At 39.1% G+C, this 23,019-nt stretch overlaps 2 protein-coding genes across 5 annotated transcripts in view; one reads left to right on the top strand and one right to left on the bottom strand.

The window, feature by feature from the left end:
• Positions 1 to 1,979: 1,979 nt before the first annotated feature.
• On the bottom strand, positions 1,980 to 8,232 carry tuba1c.L (tubulin alpha 1c L homeolog). Its single transcript, NM_001172198.1, has 4 exons — positions 8,151 to 8,232; positions 4,428 to 4,650; positions 3,254 to 3,402; positions 1,980 to 3,069 (listed from the first exon to the last, which is right to left on the bottom strand). The coding sequence occupies exons 1-4, from the start codon at positions 8,151 to 8,153 to the stop codon at positions 2,095 to 2,097; spliced, it is 1,350 nt and encodes a 449-aa protein (NP_001165669.1). The 5' UTR covers positions 8,154 to 8,232; the 3' UTR covers positions 1,980 to 2,094.
• Positions 8,233 to 8,416: 184 nt separating this feature from the next.
• LOC108708553 (putative nuclease HARBI1) overlaps positions 8,417 to 23,019 on the top strand; it is a 31,643-nt gene continuing 17,040 nt past the window's right edge. Inside the window, exons 1-3 of one of the 4 annotated variants that reach the window (XR_001934490.2) lie at positions 8,417 to 8,559; positions 11,156 to 11,206; positions 17,310 to 17,443. The gene's annotated coding sequence lies outside the window, so the exon portion shown is untranslated. The other 3 variants (XM_018247377.2, XM_018247378.2, XM_041582491.1) reach the window with 3 other exon arrangements.

Genomic DNA, 23,019 nt, shown 5'->3' with positions numbered 1-23,019 from the left:
TTTTTGAGTTACTATATTCCAATAATCTAATTTTTTTTATTAAACTTGGGACGTTTATATTGCATATATTCAGCATTGGCCCACAGCTCAGTAACAGACAACAGCACGGAACATGTGCAGTGAGTCAGCAGAAAAGAAGACTGGGAGCTGCAGGGGCATATTTGGAGGCACAGATCTTGTTTGCTTAAGGGCCCTGGGTGCATTGGACTGGTATAGAAGCCCAAAAGAGAAGGTACAATATTTGTGTCCTACTTCTTTAGTTAAGATTTAGGTCTTCTTTAACAGCTTTATGTAATGACTTTCCCGTCTGCAGAATGAATCAGATAACTGGACCAGCAGTCAGTACTACAATGTATCAATAAGATTAGACACTGCTCGCCCAGGTGAAAGTTATAAGTAATGTTAAATTTTTTGCAGCAGCAATGTATTTATCTATGTAGTGTGCATTTGGCTGTATCACAGGATATGAACTATTTACTGGTAGGCACATAACTCATTAACCAGTGAAGTGTTGTAAGGATTATGGACCTTCATGGACGGATACATCCTTCAAATGATGTGTAAACTTTATTGGAGTGCAAGTTACAACACTAAATAAAATTATGTAGATAAGCCGCAAGACCACTTGTGTGCTCCTGGCCCAAATGTCTGTAGTCATTACATTGTCTAAAGCAGTGCTGTCCAACTTTTGTGGTATAGATTGCCAGCATTTTTCTCAGAACTAGTAGGGTTTTTGCAGATAGTATAAAGCACTGGCATATTCTTGTTTTTTGCTCAATATGTCTCCTTTAAAGGAGTAGGCAAGGTTAAATCTAAGTAAGCCTTATCAGAAAGGTCCACCTACATATACCGGTAAACCCTCATAGTAGTCCTCTGTCAAAAGAAACACTGCATTTCTTTCCTTCTATTGTGTACACATGGGCTTCTGTATCAGACTTCCTGCCTTCAGCTTAAACCTCCTTGCCCTGGGCGTGAGCATGCTCAGTTTGCTCCTCTTCCCCCCTCCCTTCTCTGATGTAATCTGAGTTCAGAGCTATAAGTGAGCAGGGAGAGACTCAGGCAGTAAGGGATGTCACAGCAAACTAATACTACAGCGGCTATCCTAAACAAACAGAGCACTTCTAGAACTTTTTACTCAAGTATGGTAAAACATTCTACAGAATAAATATTGCATTATAGCTTGCACTATTGCAGCTAATCTATTGGCAATAAAATGACTGTAGCTTTCCTTCTCTTAACTTGCCCTTCAAAGAATTCTGACCAAACAAACTACGCTTTGTTTCAATGTCAGAATTATAAATTAGTGTGATAATGTACCTTTATTATAGCATACAGAATGAACATTAAAGTCAAACCTACATCTATGCCCCCTATAGTTTACGGTAAGAAGTGTCCTGCCCATTGTTTATTTAAACATTTCATACTTAATGAAATGCAAAAGTTGGCATTAAAGCTGCTTGATCACCTCTTAAGAAAAATACACTTATCAAAACATTTATATATAAGTAGGCATTTGGGATATCTACATAAAAAATTAGAACATCCAATCCACTTGTTTTGCGATCAACATCATTTATGTTGTGTAATTAACATTAGTTACAAGGCAATGTCATATTACAGAGAAACAGCACATAAAGCAACAATTAAGAATTTCTAATCATTACACTGCGGGGAATGGTATTTCCAGTTTTCAGATAATTTGTAACAGTTTCTAGACAATAGATACCATTCTTATTGGACTTATTTTTATAAAATAAGGTTAAATGAAAACTGTAGGTGGTCAATTTATATGGGGGAGAGCCACATTTTATTAGACTGTATATATGCAGCATGTATAATTGTGCTTGCACAAAAGGAGGAGAAACTGACTAAAACAAAAAGTACTTTTGCTGGAGAGCAGACACTTAAAACAAACTGGAAAATCTCAGCTAGAATTCTGAGACTGGCCACAACTTTAAAGATACAGAAATCCAACAGCATTCACACTTTAAAGCCACATTTAAAATGGCGCTTTATTTTTAATAAAAAAGTTAGATTTCAGAAGGGAAAATTCAGCAACAGAAAAAGGCACAACTCAAGGAAAACAGAATAAAGTTAATACTCTTCGCCTTCATCTTCTGCATCTGCACTATCTGCACCAACCTCTTCATAATCTTTCTCCAGGGCAGCCATGTCTTCTCGGGCCTCAGAGAACTCACCCTCTTCCATACCCTCACCCACATACCAGTGCACAAAGGCACGCTTGGCATACATGAGATCAAACTTATGGTCCAGACGAGCCCAGGCCTCAGCAATTGCAGTGGTATTGCTCAGCATACACACAGCACGCTGCACCTTGGCCAGGTCTCCCCCGGGAACCACTGTTGGGGGCTGATAGTTGATGCCAACTTTGAAACCAGTTGGGCACCAGTCCACAAACTGGATGCTACGCTTTGTCTTGATGGTGGCAATAGCTGCATTTACATCTTTAGGTACCACATCACCACGGTACAACAGGCAACAAGCCATATATTTACCGTGACGAGGGTCACATTTCACCATCTGGTTAGCTGGCTCAAAGCAGGCATTTGTAATGTCAGCTACAGTAAGCTGCTCATGATAAGCTTTCTCTGCAGAGATGACAGGGGCATAAGTGGCAAGAGGGAAGTGAATACGGGGATAAGGCACCAAGTTGGTCTGGAACTCGGTGAGATCTACATTTAGGGCTCCATCAAATCGTAGAGAGGCTGTGATAGAAGAGACTATCTGACTAATGAGCCTGTTCAGGTTAGTGTAGGTTGGGCGTTCAATATCTAGATTTCTGCGGCAGATGTCATAAATGGCCTCATTGTCTACCATGAAAGCACAGTCAGAGTGTTCCAGGGTGGTGTGGGTGGTGAGAATAGAGTTGTAGGGCTCAACCACAGCTGTGGAGACCTGAGGAGCTGGGTAGATCGCAAATTCTAGCTTGGACTTCTTCCCATAATCAACAGAGAGACGCTCCATCAGCAGGGAGGTGAATCCAGAACCAGTGCCACCACCAAAGCTGTGGAACACCAGGAAACCCTGAAGACCTGTGCACTGATCAGCCTAAATGAAAGAGAAAATATTATTTGCACATGCGTTATGCAATCTTTTTACCAACTCAAGTCATGAAACCTTTATATTTCTTTACTGGTGTTTTTTCCTTTGTTTAATTGCTTTTGCAGGAGATAATGTGGCTCTCCTAACATATCTTAACCAGACAGGATTTTTTTGTAGCCTTTTTACTTACCAGTTTGCGGATCCTATCCAGCACCAGGTCAATGATCTCCTTGCCAATTGTGTAGTGGCCACGGGCATAATTATTAGCAGCATCTTCCTTTCCTGTAATTAACTGCTCTGGGTGGAATAACTGCCTGTATGTGCCAGTGCGCACCTCATCTGCAAAAAAAATAAATAAGCAAAAGCCTGTTCAATGGATAGAACAGGTAGAAATGGTGGCATAGTTCTACTACTGCATATTCCATGTGAATGGGAAATGATGAACTGCATACATCAGAAAAGCATCCTTCATAGGCTTAACATAAAGCTCTCTGGTGCTTATGGAATTCAATAAGAATATAGAGAATATAAAACGTAACGTTTATGGTTACCGTAAAGTAGGGATGCACTGAATCCACTTTTTTGGATTCGGCCGAACCCCCGAATCCTTGGCAAAAGATTCGGCTGAATACCAAACCAAATCCTTATTTGCATATGCAAATTAGGGTGGGAATGGGGAAACAATTTTTACTTCCTTGTTTTGTGACAAAAAGTCACGCGATTTACCTCCCTGCCGAACCCCCGAATCCTTGGCAAAAGATTCGGCTGAATACCAAACCAAATCCTTATTTGCATATGCAAATTAGGGGGGGAATGGGGAAACAATTTTTACTTCCTTGTTATGTGACAAAAAGTCACGCGATTTACCTCCCTGCCCCTAATTTGCATATGCAAATTAGGATTCGGTTCGGCCTGGCTGAAGGATTTGGCCGAATCCTGCTGAAAAAGGCCGAAATCCCGAACCGAATCCTGGATTCGGTGCATCCCTACCGTAAAGTCCTTAAATAACAACTGTGGAGGCGGACTGTTGATGTCTCAACAAAGGAAAATGTTTTTACAGAAAGACGGGCTGTATTACACCAATTTGTGTAATAAAAAAATGTAGCAACCTTTGTATATACATTAACCTTTTAAATGTTTTAAAGTTATTTGTAAATGTAAGTGCAATAAACAGACAAACCATGCTTTCAAGACGAATTACATGTAACTCTACAAGCACTGATAGGATTTAATGAATGTATATAGGAAAACGGATTAGAACCACATTTACATTTATTATGGAAAAAAAATGTGGTGGGATACAAAAAAAAATAAGGAATAATAAGGGGAATGCCAAAGTTTAGGTATAGGACAGTTGTGCTCACCAATGACAGTGGGTTCCAAGTCTACGAAGACAGCCCTGGGGACATGCTTTCCTGCTCCTGTTTCACTGAAAAAGGTGTTGAAGGAGTCGTCCCCTCCTCCAATGGTCTTGTCACTGGGCATCTGCCCATCAGGTTGGATGCCATGTTCCAGACAATAGAGTTCCCAGCAGGCATTACCGATCTGCACACCAGCCTGACCAACATGGATAGAAATGCACTCACGCTGCAAGAAACAAAATAGGTTAGCAGGTTTTACAAGTCAGGATTTTTGCATATGAAAACCGTTTATTGCTAAGAGGAAGTTATGCTGCTCAAACCAGTTTCAAGTATAATGGGCAGATGGCTGAACATTAGGAAAAAAATGCTGCAGGACTTACACACTCTCAAAAACAATGTCTCATACAATGCTTTTAATACACAAAAAAAGTAGTGTACAAAGACTGAGGATTACATTTAATAAACCAATAATGAGAAATAATGAACAAAGACATTTATGCAGATCTGGATACAAAAACAAACATTTGCTCTGGGAAGCTAGTTTTATTGTTAAATCCAACTCGATGAAAAGTATACTGAACTAAATCCAAACCCAGATTTGCACGTAGATTTTTGATTTTCAAATTTAAAATCAGTTGTGACAAAATTGAACCAGAGTACCTATACTATCTACAAACCACAACCAGCTATGTATGTAGAGCCTACATAAGCACCGCCTACCCATCTCTGGGTGTATTTTAGAGCCTAATCAGCTTGAAAAAAACTACACAAAAGGTACCCAGGAAGTGCTTTACAGCAAGGCATAATGGTGGCCCAAAAAAAAATTGTGTGTATGATATTGTTTTATATTTTCTGGTACTCCTTAACAAATCTGTTAGCTACTCTTTTAAAGACCTATATCACACTAGAGAATTTTGACCACTGTTTTGTGCTCAGACACAAAGGGGTGATCAAAACTGCCCTAGTCACTTGTCTAAGATGTATTGGGAAAAGCAATGGGCAGAATCTATAAGTACAAGGGCAAATACATTAAAGCCAGCATAGGCCAGGTAACGGCCTGTAAATATAACAACGCTTTGTTTCTCTACAAGAAGCAGAGGGGGCGAGCGGTGGGAGAAGCTGCACTAGTGACTCACATATTACAATGTAATGGCACTCCTTATGTTACACAGAAGCACGTTCAGACATTTGCAGATACACAGAGACATGTATGGTATAGCCTGCAGTTTTAACAAGGGGTTTATTTATCCCCATGGATAAACGGCTGTTTTGTCTGTGGCAAAAGAACAAATTCACTTCTGTTTCTTTACCTCAAGGGATTTACCGAATATTTTATAAATTCTGCATATAAAGCAGTTAGCGAGAGCTTAGCAATTCCCCTCTTAGAAATGTGTTGGCAATAGCACTTAGTCATTTCCCACATCCCATACAAAGCTCAACTGACAAATGTTTTGTTCAGCGGTTACTGGCACTCCCAAGCTTGCCGGGCTCCATTGTTCAGAGCAGCAGAAGCTTCATCGTATGCTTCACATACAGATTTTTTTCAGTTCTACTCTACAAACCAGCTGAAACCAGCAGATTTCTGACTCATGTAAGGTCATCGGCAACAGGATTACTTCTGTAAGGTAAAGCATTCAAATACTGAAATAGCCACTGTGCCAGGGGATGCCCTTTTCAGCTCTTTTGTGGCCACGTTTTTGTAATGAACCCTTTGTTTCCAAGCCATCAGCAGAAATGAGAGGAGTTAGACTGCAATGCAGATTTTTATGAAATTCTGTAGGAGGTGTTTCCTACCGCTAAGCACAGTGCTAATGCAGAGCTGGAGCTTTGGGGCCACTCCTTATGTAAGCAACATAAAAAAGCAAAGTATTCTAGTCCATGAGGTTACAGCAAGGGGGTAGGGAATCAAAATTTGCATTAGAATTCTGCTCAGTATATAACTGCTGAAGTTACATCCTGATCACCTTTGTAATTTAAATCAACTTTATATTTTTAGTTAGAGATTTTAGCAGCCATTGATTACCAATAGCAGGCATTTGGCTGAAAAGTAATGACTTAAGATAAAGCCTGGTAATAGCAAACTTAAAGAGTCTGTGTCAAGGACCCTAAAGGTTGCTGACTGAGCATCTTAAAGCCAAACAGATGGATACAGTAGAAGGAGCCCATGTGTATGGCCACATATGCACTGATCGGTTTGCTCAGATGTTGAACAGCAAGAATCCAAGAGTTGCAGCTCCTCTGCATCTCCTTAAGGCTAACAAACAATCGGTCAGGACTGAAAATCCTGCCATGATCACTGTCTGAAGCCCCCCTGAATGATCATACATCCTTGTCAAGTGATTATGGTGAAAATCACCCAACTACCCAATTAAATCTGAGCTTACATGGTCAACTGTACCTCTGCACCAGTTAAACCCAAGGGTCACTGGCCCTCAAAGAGAACTGGTTTTAACAGTAGAATATTTCAAGCACTAATGAAATACAAAATTAAAACAAATTGCAAAAGTGTCAGATGATACCGGGTTACGTTCTCATCAATTAATTTGTAGGGTTTGCGGATCTTTGACAGCACAGTGTCTCTTGGCACAGAAACTATGTAGCATGACTTGCAATCAATCAAAATGTAGAAAATGAGCCGATGTACCAGAGTGGTATCAGACCAGACCAGTCACTGTCATTCAGTGCTTTTCCTAAATCTGAAACCCTCTTGCTAAGATTCCTTACAAGGGCAAATGTCTCCTTTGTTAGTGGATTTTAAACAGAACACCTTGGTTGGAGGTCAAGTTCACACCTGCACCGTCTGAGGCACAACATTTTACAGAATGTAGGAATAATGCCAAGAGCTTTACCCATCTGGCCTTACTGAATCAACTTGGTTGTAAAATTACACTGCCTACGGCGCTACCACCAGTTTCCATGGAGCAGCATGAATGTAAATGCAGGGTCCCACCTATGCTATCTAATGTAAGCAACTATTTCAGTACTCCCTTATCTTCTCTATGCATGTTCTGCATCTCATGCAGGAAACCATCATTTGCTGAACATGAGCTCGGGCCTGTGAGTCAGCAAGTCATGACTTACTGTGAAGGTAAAGGAGAGAACTGTACACTGCAGGGAGACTCACGTGTTGATACTGCTGCAAGAACCTTCTCTCCTCATGGATACTACCCCCCCTCCCCACAACCACATTCAAGAATATATTTAACTACAGGTGAGGTGTCTAGCCCAAGAAACAGATCAACGTCTTGAGCCGTAATACGATAACTGTATATTAAAAAGAGATCCCTATGGATGAGGCCATGCTTGGGGCATCAGTTCTGTAAATGGGCAGTTCCATCTGGCAGGTGGGGGTTGGTAGTAAGTGGTTGACTCACTACCCACCCCCACTCTGCCAGATGGAACTGCCCAACAACCATTTACAGAACTGATATGGAAAAAAATAAATTAAAAAAATAAAAAAACAGCCCAGGCACTTGTAGCTTTGCCCCAGTACTAATCACACCCTATAACTAATTCTGGGGATCCCCTATGAGCCTATGTGCTGAATAAATAAACTATGCGCAACACAGAAGCTTAGAATAAAATTCAGCATCGATTCGATTGAATTAGGAATAAAGGCAGTTCCCTATCCCCAATGATTAACTGCGCATCCCACATGGCAGCACCACCCAAAAGTCACCAACGTGTTCAGAGTGGCATCATCATGTCCCCCCTCTCTGTACTCACCATGACTGATTGTTCGGGTGGAGACTGTCTCTCAGCAGATAATAATAATACGGAATGGGAAAGTACAGTTTGCGGATTCTCACCGACCGACAACAAGGAGTCTCGGTAAGAACTGCTCTTGAATGCGTGTGAGGCGGGGCCTTTTAACAACTTCTATGAGTGACGAAAGCAGGCCGGCTCTGGCTATTGGCCGCACCAATTTTCAATTGGTGTGTTCGAACCTTCGAAAGAAAATGGAGACAAGTGGCAGGCGGAAGTGGGGGGTGGCGTAAAGTCACGTGGTTAATGACGTCACAGGGGCTGGCGGATTTGAATTCAGAGTGTGTGTGTGGCAGGGAGGGCAGGCGATGGGAGGCATTTCAGGCGTGCACAGGCCCTACAGGTCTAGCCCTCATCATCTCCTTACATGGTAATGACCTCTCTTGCTCCATCTATTACTTATCGGACGGTATCAGTGGTTGCGAGGGAAGCAAGTCAATTTCTAGTTGCGGGATGTTATTCATGCGCCTTCAGTCGGTCCCAAACTATAGTCCCGGGCCATTGGGGGCGTTGGAAGTAGTGATTCAAAGGCTTGAGGTTTGCGACATGGCACTACGTTGTTCGTTTCTTTGGTGTTTCTAATAAATCAGGACAATAAGGGACCATTTAAGTCATTACGTTACTACTTTACTCAGCTGCCATTGTCTGTGAAGGGAGAGATCACGTGGGCTGCTGTAGTGATGATTAGCCTCTCGGTATTACACAGCAGAGAGCGAGATGCCAGGGTACCATGGTGTAATATCATGGACATGCCTTATGTTTTGGGAATGCAAAAAAGCAATTAAACTTATAGTATGTAAAGTTGAAGGCCTCTTTATCATGCTGTGTAAAACATTGGAGAAATATTGTATATGATATTGCCCTTCACAACCAATCAGATCTTGGCTTTTGTTTTGTAACCTATAGGTGCCTGGTGAAATCTAATTGCTGATTGGTTGCTAGGGGCAACCTCATTTTCTCTAATGTTTTAAACATCCCAATTAATAGGCCACAATCAATTCCCTTCAAGACTATTCATAGGCAGTGTATGTTTTATATTTTGTACTCCCCCCAACACCTTCATGTCATGTATTAGCTTGGAAAGATTGGAATGGTATGACCAATGGAAACTTGTCCCCTAGGGTGATAAATGACATTTCACTATTTTGAAGGACACTTTGCCTTATTACATAATACTGAAGGTACATTTTTGTAGAGGGGAAATAATGGTCTGGGGATTTCCATAGTTTGGGCTAGGGCCCCTGGTTCAATTGAAAGTCTAACAGCATATAATGAAATTCTAGACAAAGCTTCTTACTTTATGGCAAGTTTGGGGTAGGCCATTTCCAGTTTCAGCACAATAATGGCCCTTGCACAAAGCAAGGTATCTATAGAAGGGATTTGCTCAGATGGGAGTGAAGAATTTAACTGGCACCACAGATCGCCTGTCTGATCCCCAACATAACTAATGCTATTGTGGCTGAATGAAAGCAAATTCCACTAACAATACTGGATAACCAACTTCATATTAAACGGTTTGTATACCTTCAAACACCTAGTTGTTTTCAGATAGTTCACCAGAAATATATACTTTTTCCAATTACTTTCTGTTTTCTAATTGTGACAGTTTTCCTATTATTGAAGTGTCATTTTTCACCTTCTAAAGCAGCTCTGGGAAGGGGGTGGGGTCGCCGACCCTGTAAACTGTTCTAAATTGATACATTTGTTATCTTTGTCCCTGCTGAGCAGAATCCCTAGGTTTCATTACAAGCAGCTGTTAGGATTGATATAATAGTTGCTTATACTCCAGAGATGCTGCTGAGAAATGTATTGACTAAATGTTGCAAAATTGTAACAGTTTAGAGTCTGCACTAAAACTGTAGTTTAGGGTCTGCAAGTAGAAGTAGATAACTCACCACACAAGGGAAGAGCCCCCAGCACGGGGAGCGGACAAACCGAAAAAAAACCTTTGGTGCAGGCACTCAGTGAAGGCACCAGGCAGATAAATTCAAAGTGAAGAGTTTTGTGATAAACACAGAATCTGCATCTGAATTACTGAGTTCCCAAACTGAAACACCAGAGACAGGAACATTCAACTTTATACTTAGATTTTAAAAAAAGGTGAACAATCCCTTTAACAACCTTGGTTTGGGAGGGAGATGTTGTACAGGAAGCTGTCTAGATCTTTTTGGTCATTTAGAGTATGTTTAAGCAGCCCTAGAACAGAGTATTTACTTCAGATTAACTATATTCTTTTCATTATTGCTTTAGGGGCTTATTTATTAACATTGGAGACAAACATCACTGGTGATGTTGCTCATACCAACCAATCAAATATTTGCTTTCGTTTTCTAACTTGTGGGTGACTGTTCAAATCTATTGCTGATGGTTGCTATGGGCAACATTACCGGTTTGTTTCCAATGTTAATACATATGCCCGTTAAGCTGGCCATAGACGCAAAGATCCGATCGTACGAATCAACGTACGATCGGACTTTCCCATCTCCCGACCCTCCACTAACCATTCAGATCAAAGTCTTTACCATTCCGATCAAATAAGAACAGATCACCCAATGTTCTGCCCCAGACAGCAATCGTACGATACTTATGTCTGACAACACTAGTGACAGTCTACCACTGAAAATCGTACGATCGGCAATACACGCAGAGATATTATCGGCAGGCGACAGAAATTTTCTAACCTGTCCGATCGACCTAACGACCGATCTCCGACGGAAGAAAAATGTCGGGACTCTCCACACATGGTCTAGCATTCTAGAACACTGAAGTGTGGGTGATGGAATCAAAGGGTGGTGCTGCTTCGTTTATATGTGTCATTTTTACTTACCCTTATATTTTAAGCATACCTATCATTAGTCATGTAGTTTCAAGGCAAAGTGAACAAGTTTACATTTTGGCATTCCTGTTTCGTTATCCTCTTAAAATGAGTAGATTGTAAATAACCTGTGCTTATGACATTATTTCAGCGAATTCCTTTAATTGCATGAAAATTGGGACCCTGGAGCCAAATAAATTAGGTAAGTAAATGTATTTCACAACACTGAGTAGAGTTAAGTGTTCCGAGTGAAACTGACATGTGGTTCCATATGGGGAAATAGGAATTTGATTAAATTTGTGAAATGCGCAAATGTTTTAGTGAAAATTCAGTTTTATCATTTGGTTAGTAGGCCTCTTAGTTTTAAAGGCAGAGTACTTGCCCATTAGACCCTCAGGGCATTGAGGTTGACCAGTTTTTCCTGTGGCCTTTAGCACCATTTCTGGGTTAATAATAGTAATTATGTTGTCTCTTGGTTATACAACAATCTATTTTAAACTGAATTCAAATGAGTATCGTATAATTGCATGTAACATGTAGCAAGTGGTTAGGACTTGCCAAGGAGATTCACATTAATGGGGGCCATAAGTCTTTGGCCATTCGGTATAACTAAAGCTCTAATTTTTATTAAATTACATGCACCCCCTTCACTCTTTGCTGTGGACTCTGCATTCTATAATGCGTAAACCTGTATCGCACAGCAAGAGTAGCTGATCACCAATTTTAAACACTAATCTCCATGTGAGATCATTTGTGGGCATTTTTTTTAAATATTTAGTTTCATATTCTTTTTAACTATTGTTTTTGACAGTAAAATGCTGATTTGTTTGATTTTTGCTACCTAATATAAGTAATTCTAAAACTAACTTCTATTAGATATACCATGACCTGGATGAAAGAAAATCTTCATAGTCCTATTTTATTTTTGCTATTTCTTTCTCAATTCGCTACAGCTACAATTCATGGATGAAATCTGTCTGCCTTCTGCCATATCTAGGTTATCTTAAGGGAGCTAGCACACGGGCAGATTCGGGGAGATTTAGTCGAACTGCCTTCTCCCTGCCTTCCGCCTGCTATAATAAGAAAACGCCAGCACTAATGCACTCACTGCGCTTCCATTTCAGTGTATTACATATTCTTTAAACTTATAGGTTTTTTTAGTATAAGAGAAAGAAAATTCACTACACACAACCATGTATTGACACGTGATACATCTTTTAGATCCACATATTTAAGACCCTTTATGAGCGAACCAAGTTGGTTGTTTTTTGTCATTAAAGGAACAGTTCGGTGTAAAAATAAAAACTGGATAAATAGGCTGTGCAAAATAAAAAATGTTTCTAATATAGTTAGGCAAAAATGTACTCTATAAAGGCTGGAGTGACTGGGTGTCTAATATAATAGCCAGAATCCAACTTCCTGCTTTACAGCTCTCTAACTCTGAGTTAGTCAGCAACTTGAAGGGGGACCACATGGGACATAACTGTTCAGTGAGTTTGCAATTGAATCAGTGGAAACCAAGAGGGCTCAAAAGCAGGAAGTAGTGTTCTGGCTATTATGTTAGACATCCAGTCACTCCAGCCTTTATACATTACATTTTTGGCTAACTATAGTAGAAACATTTTTTATTTTGCACAGCCTATTTATCCAGTTTTTAATTTTATACTGAACAATTCCTTTAAAGTCCGTGCACAGTCTTAGGAACTGGTCTATTGGAATATTTCATATCAGATGTGAGGGGTGTGAAGATGTAGCAGTGAGAATAGTATTAGCAGTATAATCTTTTAGAAAAAGGTAATGTGGTCCTTATGTCTAAAAATGCGATAGATGTAGTTTAAATTTCATGTGTAAATTTTAGATTTAAAGTGTTTTTATTAATCTGTTTAGTGAAATCTATAAATTGGATGTGGGTGTCAGACCAAATCAGAATAAAATCATCAATGTAGCGACTGTAAAAGGTAATTTGTTGCTGAAAAGGGTTAGCGTCATAGTAGATGTGTTTTGTGTTTGTGGCCTGATGTAACTAAATCAATTATTTCTCCCTTAGGGTGGATTTTTATTTTTAGCTTGCATCTGTGTGCAGTGAGCTTTCCAAACATGTTTATAATGAAGCTTCTGCTTTTTAGGCATCATCCAAGTCAGTGTTTAGGCATTATCCAAGTCCGTGTGTTTATAAAGAATCTAGTTAGAAGCCTTTTTGCTAAATAACATACATAATACCAAAGTGATATTGCAGAGTAAAGGAAAACTAACCATAACCACAATGGAAAATATTGATCTAACAGTATATGAAACAGATTCAAAATTTTATCTCACGACTTTGTGAACTTTTCTTTTGAATTCCAAGATCAGTTTATCCAAGTCATCAAGGTACACCAGGTGATTTTGCTTCCTTCCTATACTGACAGCTGTTAGTGAAGCAAGCTTAGATTCTATGATGTTGAAGCCTAGCTTTACCCAATAAAATCTTCTGGTATCATGTGCCTCCTTGAGGAGCGCCCTATCCTTGAGGAGCAAACCTTAAAATCCCAGGCATTCAGGACAGCAGCAAGAGAATTACGTTTTCATGTACTATATTGAATGTAAGCTGAGATGAAGTATTTTGCCCCTTGGGTATATTTCAGGGCCCTTTTCAATATACATTTGCAGTCTGGCAGTCCAAAATGTTTAATGATTTCTGCATATTTGCATTCAGACATAAATTATATGGCCACAAGTATCGGGACACCTGACTGTCCACCATATTATTCCCAAATCCTTCAGTTGCTTCAATAACAGCCTCTACTCTTGTGAAAAGGCTTTCCAATAGACTACACAATGTTGTACTCTGAAGTTGGGTACTCAAGCCTTGCTCAAAGATGGTGCATTAATTCATCCAAGTTGTTCAGTTGGGTTGAGATCAGGGTTCTGTGCATGTCAGTCATGTTTTTTTCTTTCCCATCTCGGTAAAACCATTCTTTAGATACCTCATCTTGTTCAAGTGGGCATTGTTTTGCTGAAACCAGAAAGGGCCTTCCCAATGTTGTCACAAAATTGGAGCTGTGGAAATGTCATGAATGTCGTATGCTGTAGCCTTAAGGGCTACTTTTAATGGACCAGGAGCCCTAGCCTAAACCATACAAAACAGCCTTAGACCATTATTCCACCTCCACCAAACATTACTGTTAGGAGTACACATCACAAATTAATATTACATATGTTTGCCTCTGATCACTCTTAAAAAACCCCATGCTCCCTATGAATAGTTCTTGTGCTGACATTGCTTCCAGAGACACTTTGGATGGGAGCGTTAGAACTGAAGACATGTCATTTTAGATGGTGATGCTGGATAATTGTGACCATATAGTGTGCTTGGTGCATTTTTAATGTGTTCTGCAGCAGCCACACTGGGAAAAAATCAATTGTTTGTGGAGCAACCAGCTTTAACCAAATGTGCAGTATATGACTGCCATATTATAAGGTAGCAACTGGTGATTCCCAAACTACGGTATGGAGGCAGGCTTACTGTGTGCTAATGTTTAGCTTTCTAGTAGCCTGTTTCCTTCCTGCCATTCTAGTTGTTTCAAAGATTGGTTTTGAAGATTGTCTCATAAGTTTTAGTCCTTGCACAAGTTAATGGTATCTGACTTTCATTAGACCAAATTTAGATCTGTCAGAGCTGGATCTCTACTTTTCCTGTCTTTTGGACCAGTGTTGAGGCATAACCCAATTTAGTCTAGCACCAGAGTCTTAAGGTAGCCATATTAATATCATACGATTATATCGTATGAAACAAATTTTCATAAGATATTTGGTGCGTGCCTGATAGGAGACGAGCCGACCGTTATCATCAGAAGACTTGGATATCGGCTTGTTTTTCTGGCCTTTGAAGGCACCTGATCATCAGCCATTATTAGTGCTGAATCGTGAGATATAGGTAGAATTCTATTGTTTCTATCTGTATATCTGACAATTCAGCTCTACACATGGTTTAAAACTAATAATATTTCCAGGAAAGATCATAATTGTAATGTCAATGGCCACCTTTAGAATAATTATGGTCTGAAGGACTTGGTTGTTGGTGGTGTGCATTGGATATCCATAACTTGCAACGTAGTAAGAACTTTAAAAGAGATCCATTAAGGGTTATTTTTAGCTTCACGGATATTTCACACAACAGCAACTTATTACAGAACATTCACGAGTACAAAAATGTCAGTGTGATTCTGTACCTGATGATCATTGTACATTACTTATTCCATGCCATGAATTGAATATCCTGCAGCTTATAAGATTGTAAAAAGAATGTAATGAAAGTGTGTTGCTTTCTGTGACTTCATTGATCATTATGCAGTACATTCATGATACGCGCAGTAATGGTCACATGTTATTCTCTTGTAACCTAAGACAATAATATAAATAACCAAAAAAAAAATGCATGCAGATAGGTTTATTGACATTCAAAATAATGTGTGTGTCTGTGTTTGGATTATAACTAACCTATCCTTACATTATTTTCTGTAGAACAATTCACTCTCTTCAACTCCCCTCACTTCATACCTACTGAATGCTCTCTTTGCTTTTATGGTTAAGATTAGGAATCCACCAAATCCAGTATTCGGTTCAGGATTTGTCCAGGATTCAGCCTTTTTCAGCAGGATTTGGATTCAGCCAAATATTTGTGCCTGGCCTAACCTAATTTGTCTATGTAAATTAGGGTCAGGAAATCACTTGACTTTTTGTCACAAAACAAGGAATTTAAAATGTTTTTTTTTCTTTTCTCACCCCTAATTTACATATGCAAATTAGAATTCGGTATTCGGACAAATCATTCATGAAGAATTCAGGGATTCGGCTGAATCCCAAATAGTGGATTTGGTGCATCCATAGTTATATGTGTATACAGGTGTCCAACCCTTTATTGGGATACCCCTTATCCCATAGACTCTATTTTAAGCAAATAATTCTAAGTTTTAAAAATGATTTCCTTTTTCTCTGTAATAATAAGACAGTACTTTGTACTTTATCCTAACTAAGCTGCATTAATATATATTGACTTTAAAACAATCCTATTGGTTTTTTTTGTTTTTTAAATGCAGTATGGTGATCCAACCACAGGTCCCAACCATTCATAACAGTCTTTGTTTTCAGAAAATAACAGAAATATCATACCATGCCACCTGCATAACACCTGAACTGGGTATTAACACTTATATAGCAATGTTGCACACTGTAATCTGCAGCACTTAATACCCCTCTCAATTGTGTCTGTATGTTACCCTTCCATTTAGACTGTAAGCCCTACAGGGTAGGGTACGCTATCCTTTTGTCTCCTTGACACTGAACACTTGGGGGCACATTTACTATTGGTCGAATATTGAAGGATATACCTCTGTTCGATCGGACAATTAAATCCTTCGAATTGAACGATTTGAACGATTTTAATCCATCGACTGAACGAAATTCCTTCGATCAGAAATGTGCTAGAAAGCCTATGGGGACCTTCCCCATAGGCTAACATCGGTAGTTTTTTTTTTTTTTTAAAGAGACAGTACTTTGACTATCGAATGGTCGAATAGTCGAACGATTTTTAGTTCGGTTGAAGTAGCCAATTTGATGGTTGGATTGCCAAAATAAACTTCAAAATTCAAAGTTTTTTTCATTCGAATCCTTCACTCGAGCTAAGTAAATGTGCCCCTTAATCTGTAGTGTAACTATATATATATATATATATATATATATATATATATATATATATATATATATATATATATATATATATATATATATATATATATATATATATATATATATATATGTGTGAATTGTATTTTAATAATGTACTTATTAGTATTTATTATTGCAATGACCCCCTATTTGTTCTATTATTTATTTGTTCTGATGTACAGTGCTTTGCCCTCAAGGAGCGATATACTAATAAAAATGTGCATACATATAACATATGGCAATTTGAAATATTTATTGTATTTAAAATATTTAAAGACATTGAATCCAGTAAACCCTGTGTATAATCTACAGGCTATATCTCTGCATGGGGTTTCCTCAGGGTACCCCAATCTCTCCCACCCCCAAAGTCATACATGCAGGTTCTATGGTGTATGATAAAATTGACTTTGGGGTATTTAGGGTTGCCTCCTTTTCTGGAATTAAATACTGTCCATCCTACCAGGCATCTACCCTAGGTGTGTTGTGTGACAGTGACCATAGATTGAAAGCTCCACAGAAACTGATTGATGAACAATATCTGAGCATGTTGCCATTTTAAAAGGCTTGATCTGAAATGGTTTCTTCTTTCTCCAATATAGATGGAGGCTCAGCCAATTCAGCCTTTGTACATACGGTACCTATGTTTATATTCGGTTTGTGAAGAATCAGCCAGTCCAAGTGTCTCAGCACAAAACAAGAAGACCCATTCAGGTGTGCACACCTGAAATTAAAGGTAATGAAAAAGGCTAATTTAGTCCATTTGAGCATTGAGAATGAAAGAATTAGAACTTGACCATAACTGATCGGTCCTATGGCATTTACTATACAGAAGTACTAAGCAAAGCTCTGGGCAGTGAAGGAGTTAAACTGTTATCGCTTTACATAACACTCTATAGAGTGTTAGCATTTGTCTGTACAAAGTACAGCTTTACTTAATACAGTGGTTCAATCCCTTGGAATGGGGCCCCTGTGTGAATTGTAGCTTTCAGAGCTGGATACATAAACAGAGGCAGTTGGATCTGGCTGAGCAGCTGGAATGCTGAAAGGTTACTTGCTGAAAAAAAAGTAAATTTTTCCTACTGCTTGTGCTTTCTAAGAGATGGGGGGGGGGGGTTATTCTGCCTCTGTGGCTGCCAGTTCCTTAGAAGAGACCCCATGATGTCATGCGTCCGATGCACACGTAGCTGAAAGAAATCAATGGAGAACTAACTGTGAGGAACCACTAGGTTCTTTGTTTGGATTTGCCAGCCTCGGGGAGGGAGTGATTACATTTCTGGGGAGACGTTAGTTCTGCCATAAATTCTGCTGCTGAGAAATTGCTATAGTTTATACTACAGACTAACTCTTTCACTAATCAGTAGGCGAGGTCTGACATATATGAGGGATGCCACGTTCAACAGTTACCCTGTCCAAATAGATGTTTTCTTCCACAGCCTAAACCTGCACAAATCATAGTTTTTGGCATTTTCCCGGTTGCTAGGAGAGATATGAGTGGTGATATCTATCAATAAACTACAATGAACAGTGGCATCTGCATGTAATAGCAGACTCATATTTTTAGTTAATATACTCCCCTTTAAAAGAACATGCCTAAAGCTTCCACAAGGTGCTCCTGATATCTGCAGGTATAGGTATGGATCTGTTATCCAGAATGCTCCGGACCTGGGGGTTTCCGGGTAAGGGGTTTTTCCATTATTTGGATCTTCGTGTCTTAAGTCTACTAGAAAATCATGTGAACATTAAATAAGCCCAAGAGGCTGGTTTTGATTCCATTAAGGATTAATTGTGTCTTCGTTTCATTTTTTTTTAAACATATATTTATTTTTTTTTCAAACCTGTTAGTCTGACAAATTGACATGTGTCTTGTATGGTAGGAAGGCATTCATATTATTAAATTGGATTATAACCTCCCTCCCCATCCGATAGGTTGAAAATATCTGTTCTAATGAAATATGGAAATGGCGGTAAGGGTAAAAATAGCATTATAGGCTATTTTTTTTCCCATAATGGCCTTAACTTTTATAGGCCTTAACAAAACAAAAAGTCTAGTGGTGGACTAACGTATTAACATTATTGCTTCAGCTGTGTTACTTAAAGGGCAGTTAACACTTGTGTTAAGTTCCCTGTCTGTATATTTATCGTGTTCTCCTTAATTCAAATGAAAGTGATCTTCCTGAAGAAACCTCCCTGCTCCGTTACCTACCATTTTGCATTTTAGTGTGGCCTGGCACTGGATTAAACCGCTTCTGTTCAGGTTAACTGCCTGATAATAGAGTAAACACGCCTTGCCTAAAACACATAAAGAAACCCAAATCAGCCCTCCTGCCTTTATTTGGAAATGTTAGTTTTACATTACTCTGCCTTTGAAATTAAGAAATACACTCTATAAACTGTGATCTGGCATAAGGGATTGCTTTTGGTCATACCCAAGTAAACATGTTCTGGACTCCTGCTATTGATTTATGAGTTCAGCGATTTTATTTTTAATCCCCCAAATGCCTGCACATACCCATTTTGGATGTCTGGTATAAAGATACAATAAGCATTGCATAGATTAGGGATGCCCTCCTTTAATTTATATAAATACCTATTCATTTCTATCCTGTATTTCCTTTTTGGAGCAGAAATCCTAGTTTCTATTGTATTGTGCTTGCTATCAAATCTAATATCTGTGCACATCCTTCAAATATTGCCTGAACAAGCCCTACGTGTTTAAAGGAGAATGAAAGCTACAGAAGCAGTTTATTCCCAATAGATACACAATAGCCACAATAATGCAAGCTATAACACTATATTTATTCTGTAGAATGCTTTACCATACCAGAGTAAACCGCTCTAGAAGCTCTATTTGTTTGTTTAAGATAGCAGCTGCCATATTAGCTAGTTGTGACATCACTTCCTGCCTGAGTCAATTGGGTCTGAAAGCTTTACTAAATGAAAGTAAGGGCTATGGCACATAAAGCACAAAATGCCCCTTTTATTTCTCCACTTCCCATAGGGAGCTGTGGGAGACACCCACATAGTGGTGATGGGTGAAGCTCCAAAAAGATTTTTTTTACAATGGAGCTCCACCTGACTTTGTGTGCTCTGTGTAGGCAACACTTGGGGTTGGGCTTTCATTAGAGTGGGTGGAGTCTGGGTCTATCGTATGTGTCTTTTAACCAGGTGTGGTAGGGGCTGAATGGGGCATGGTTAGATGTGCTATATGGGTGAATGTAAAAGAAAAAAAGTACAGGGTTCTCCACCCAGGGACCCTGGGTCCACACAGTGGGATAATAAACATGGGCACAAGGTGGGAGGACCCTGACAACTAAGTAGCATGAACTAGTGTGTACTAATTTCCCCATCCAAAATCCAATTCTCATAATCCAACTAATTTAAAGGGGAAGTTAGAGGATATGAATGACAACAAAGTAATATATGATTTATATGCCTTTTTTCTACTACATATTTAAAGGGTGCCTGTCATCCATTGTGCCAAATTAATCACTGTTATTCACTAAAAATCAATGCAGTGATTAACATGGGACTGCATTTACAGCCCGCTGGGTATTCAAAACAGCTGCTGTTATATGCATCCCCCTATCATAAGTGAGTAAATGGAGAGCTGGCAGTTTTGCTTTGAATGAAAATATTTAGAAATACAATGTACCTTGCCATCTCTCCCATACTAATAACTGTCTAAGGCAAAATAAATACACTGTAAGCCAGTGTTCTACACTATAAGCTATACCATTTCCAAAGCAAACAAAATCATCTGAACCAGAAAAAGGCACATCAGATGAACATATTAATTACCCAGGCATTTATTGTGTTATATGTACACAAGGAAATATTCAGTGCAACCATGAACCTGCCTAACATGTTGTGTCCATGTGCAAATGCTATGGGCTATGTTTATATAAAATGAATTCATTATTTCCCCAGAGCTATAAGATGAGTCTTGCCACTGTACAAGGGTTGAGCAATCATCCCAAATGACTGATATGCAGATCAGGTCACACACTTATGCTGGAGGCATCATGCTGTTTGCAGAAGCCTTGTTATTTGTGGCTGCAAAACCTTATTTATATAGCTTGTACAAATGGAGAAAACTATAGCACAATCTTGGGCCTAACCTCCAATGGACTCAGACAAGCCCCTGATTCTTCTTCAGCATGACCCTTTTGCATTTGAGAGCTCAATCTCACTACAGTTAGCAAAGACTGTTGGTATGGTCGTAGTAAGATGCACACTGGGGTAGATGCCATAGTAAGGTATTCCGCTTAGAGAGCAATAACAGGAGCAGGTGGTGGGGCTTACTCTACCCGCCCGTGACCATTCACTTCCTGTTTTATAGGCGTGTGCCTGCCCCACCCCTTTTGTGACATCATCGGTGGGGGTGGTCTATAAATTGATTCATCCTAAGTGCTGTTTATATTCTGTACGTTTGTAGCCAGCACACAAGGTATTGTATACATTGTATATATTAACCTTACACCTGAGGAGGTTTAATGTCCCCAAAATGGTATGTTTATGTATGAAAATGAAACACTTAACAAAAAAAGAGTGCTCAAGGCAATACCTAGTAATTTTTTTTTTTTTTTATTATTCCCACATATATTTCACTGCAAATGGCGGGTTCAAGCTAGAATTATAAACAAATTTATTTTACAACGCTACTCAATATGTTGGCGCTCTAAAAATACATTTTGTTAATAATAATAATTAGCCAATCGGATCAGTTAAAGGGGTTGTTCTCCTTCCAAACACTTTTTCAGTTGAATTGTTTTCAGATAGTTCTCCAGAAATAAAGAATTTTTTCAACTACTTTTTTTTCCTGTTTTTCCTGTTTAAAGTTCCTGTCATTGATGTTTCAGCCTGACCGCTCAGTAATTCAGGTGCAGAAACTTAATTGTCACGATTTTGTGACATTTAGTTGATGCATCTCTGACGTATAAGCAAATATTGTATCAATTGTAACAGCTGCCTTTAATACAACTCTGGGATTTTGCTCAGCAGGGACAAATATAACAAATAGGGACAAATATAACAAATAAATTAATTAAATGTATTAATCTAGAACAGTTTAGAAAGTCGGCGACCCCCCCCGAGTTGCTTCAGAAAGGTGAAAGTTTAGACTTACACATCAATTTTAAAAAAAACGGTCACACACAGAAAATAGTAATTGGAGAAAAGTCTTTATTTCTGGTGACTATCTGAAACCAACTGAACTGAAAAAAATGTGTTGGAAAGTGAACAACCTCTTTAAAATCTCCCTTTAAAATATCGGCTGGGGTTTTGATCCCAAAAGATACCCTCTCCAGTCTGCCCTGCCACATGAATGGACAAATCTGAAAAGTTTATTTGATTAGACAAGTAGATCTTGCTATGTATGGCAGCTGTAACAGGGGGCTGCTGTCCAACCAAATTTGCAGAAAGGCCAGACAACCCCACAACTCACATGCTACAGAATTAGCATGGCAGAAAATATTAACGTAATTTGAATTCCAGCTCCGTGGCTCTTGCTTAGACTATTGGAGGAGACAGTGTTTCAGAACCTTAGAATTTTGAATTCAAAAAGCAAGAGAAATTGGTACCTGCTGTTCTCTGCTTCCCTCTGGTGGATTATATATCCTATGGTGGATTATTATATCCTACCTTTCAATAATGAAATGCCACTCCCCACTCACACACCTATCTTCTGTGTGTAACATCTGCAGCATGAGTTGGTGAAACTGAAAGACTTATTGTTGCCATCTTGTTCAATACCTGCTGTCCCCCACTTGCAACTGCTGCACTGAGGGGCCTTACTATAGTCAGGACATGGGAAAGAGACTTCTAAGAATCCATAAGTGATCATAATAATGTTCATTTTGAGTGCAGCAAACTTATTTTCATCAATCTTTAAACAATGACCAGAAGAAGTTAAGGGGTTGCCTCATAATTTGGTCCCTTGTTTCATTCTTTTGGTACGACTGACCTATGGGAGTAGCCAGCCCAGGCCTCTCAGGGAGGATCATGGCAAACAAAAAATGATTTCTAACCAGCAGCCATTGCTAATCCTTTTCCTGTGGCAAAGAGTTGTGCCAAAAGTGGGCAATTTTAGAAATGTTGCCTTTTGTCCTTCCACACTTTAGGATGAAAAGTCATAATAACAACCAGAACACCCTTCATTTCTGTCACTGGGAATTTTGGAAAAATGCCCACACTGATGATTCTTACTCCAAAATATAGACAAACCTCATTTCATGCAAGGCTTAAATTAACATTTTCTGTACTGCAATCCTCACATCATTCCCATAGGAAGCTATTCTGGGGTGTATTTAG

The sequence above is a fragment of the Xenopus laevis genome, chromosome 2L (genome assembly GCF_017654675.1).
Source record: "Xenopus laevis strain J_2021 chromosome 2L, Xenopus_laevis_v10.1, whole genome shotgun sequence".
Lineage (NCBI taxonomy): Eukaryota > Metazoa > Chordata > Amphibia > Anura > Pipidae > Xenopus > Xenopus laevis.
The sequence above is the reverse complement of the archived record's forward strand: the minus strand, read 5'-3'. Positions and strand labels throughout refer to the sequence as shown.

Excerpts from the sequence above, each read along its gene's own strand:
- tuba1c.L (NM_001172198.1), bottom strand. Across the intron at positions 3,403-4,427 it reads CTTGGAACCCACTGTCATTG|ATGAGGTGCGCACTGGCACA; the intron begins GTGAGCACAACT and ends TTTTTTTTGCAG. Across the intron at positions 3,070-3,253 it reads TGGATAGGATCCGCAAACTG|GCTGATCAGTGCACAGGTCT; the intron begins GTAAGTAAAAAG and ends TCTTTCATTTAG.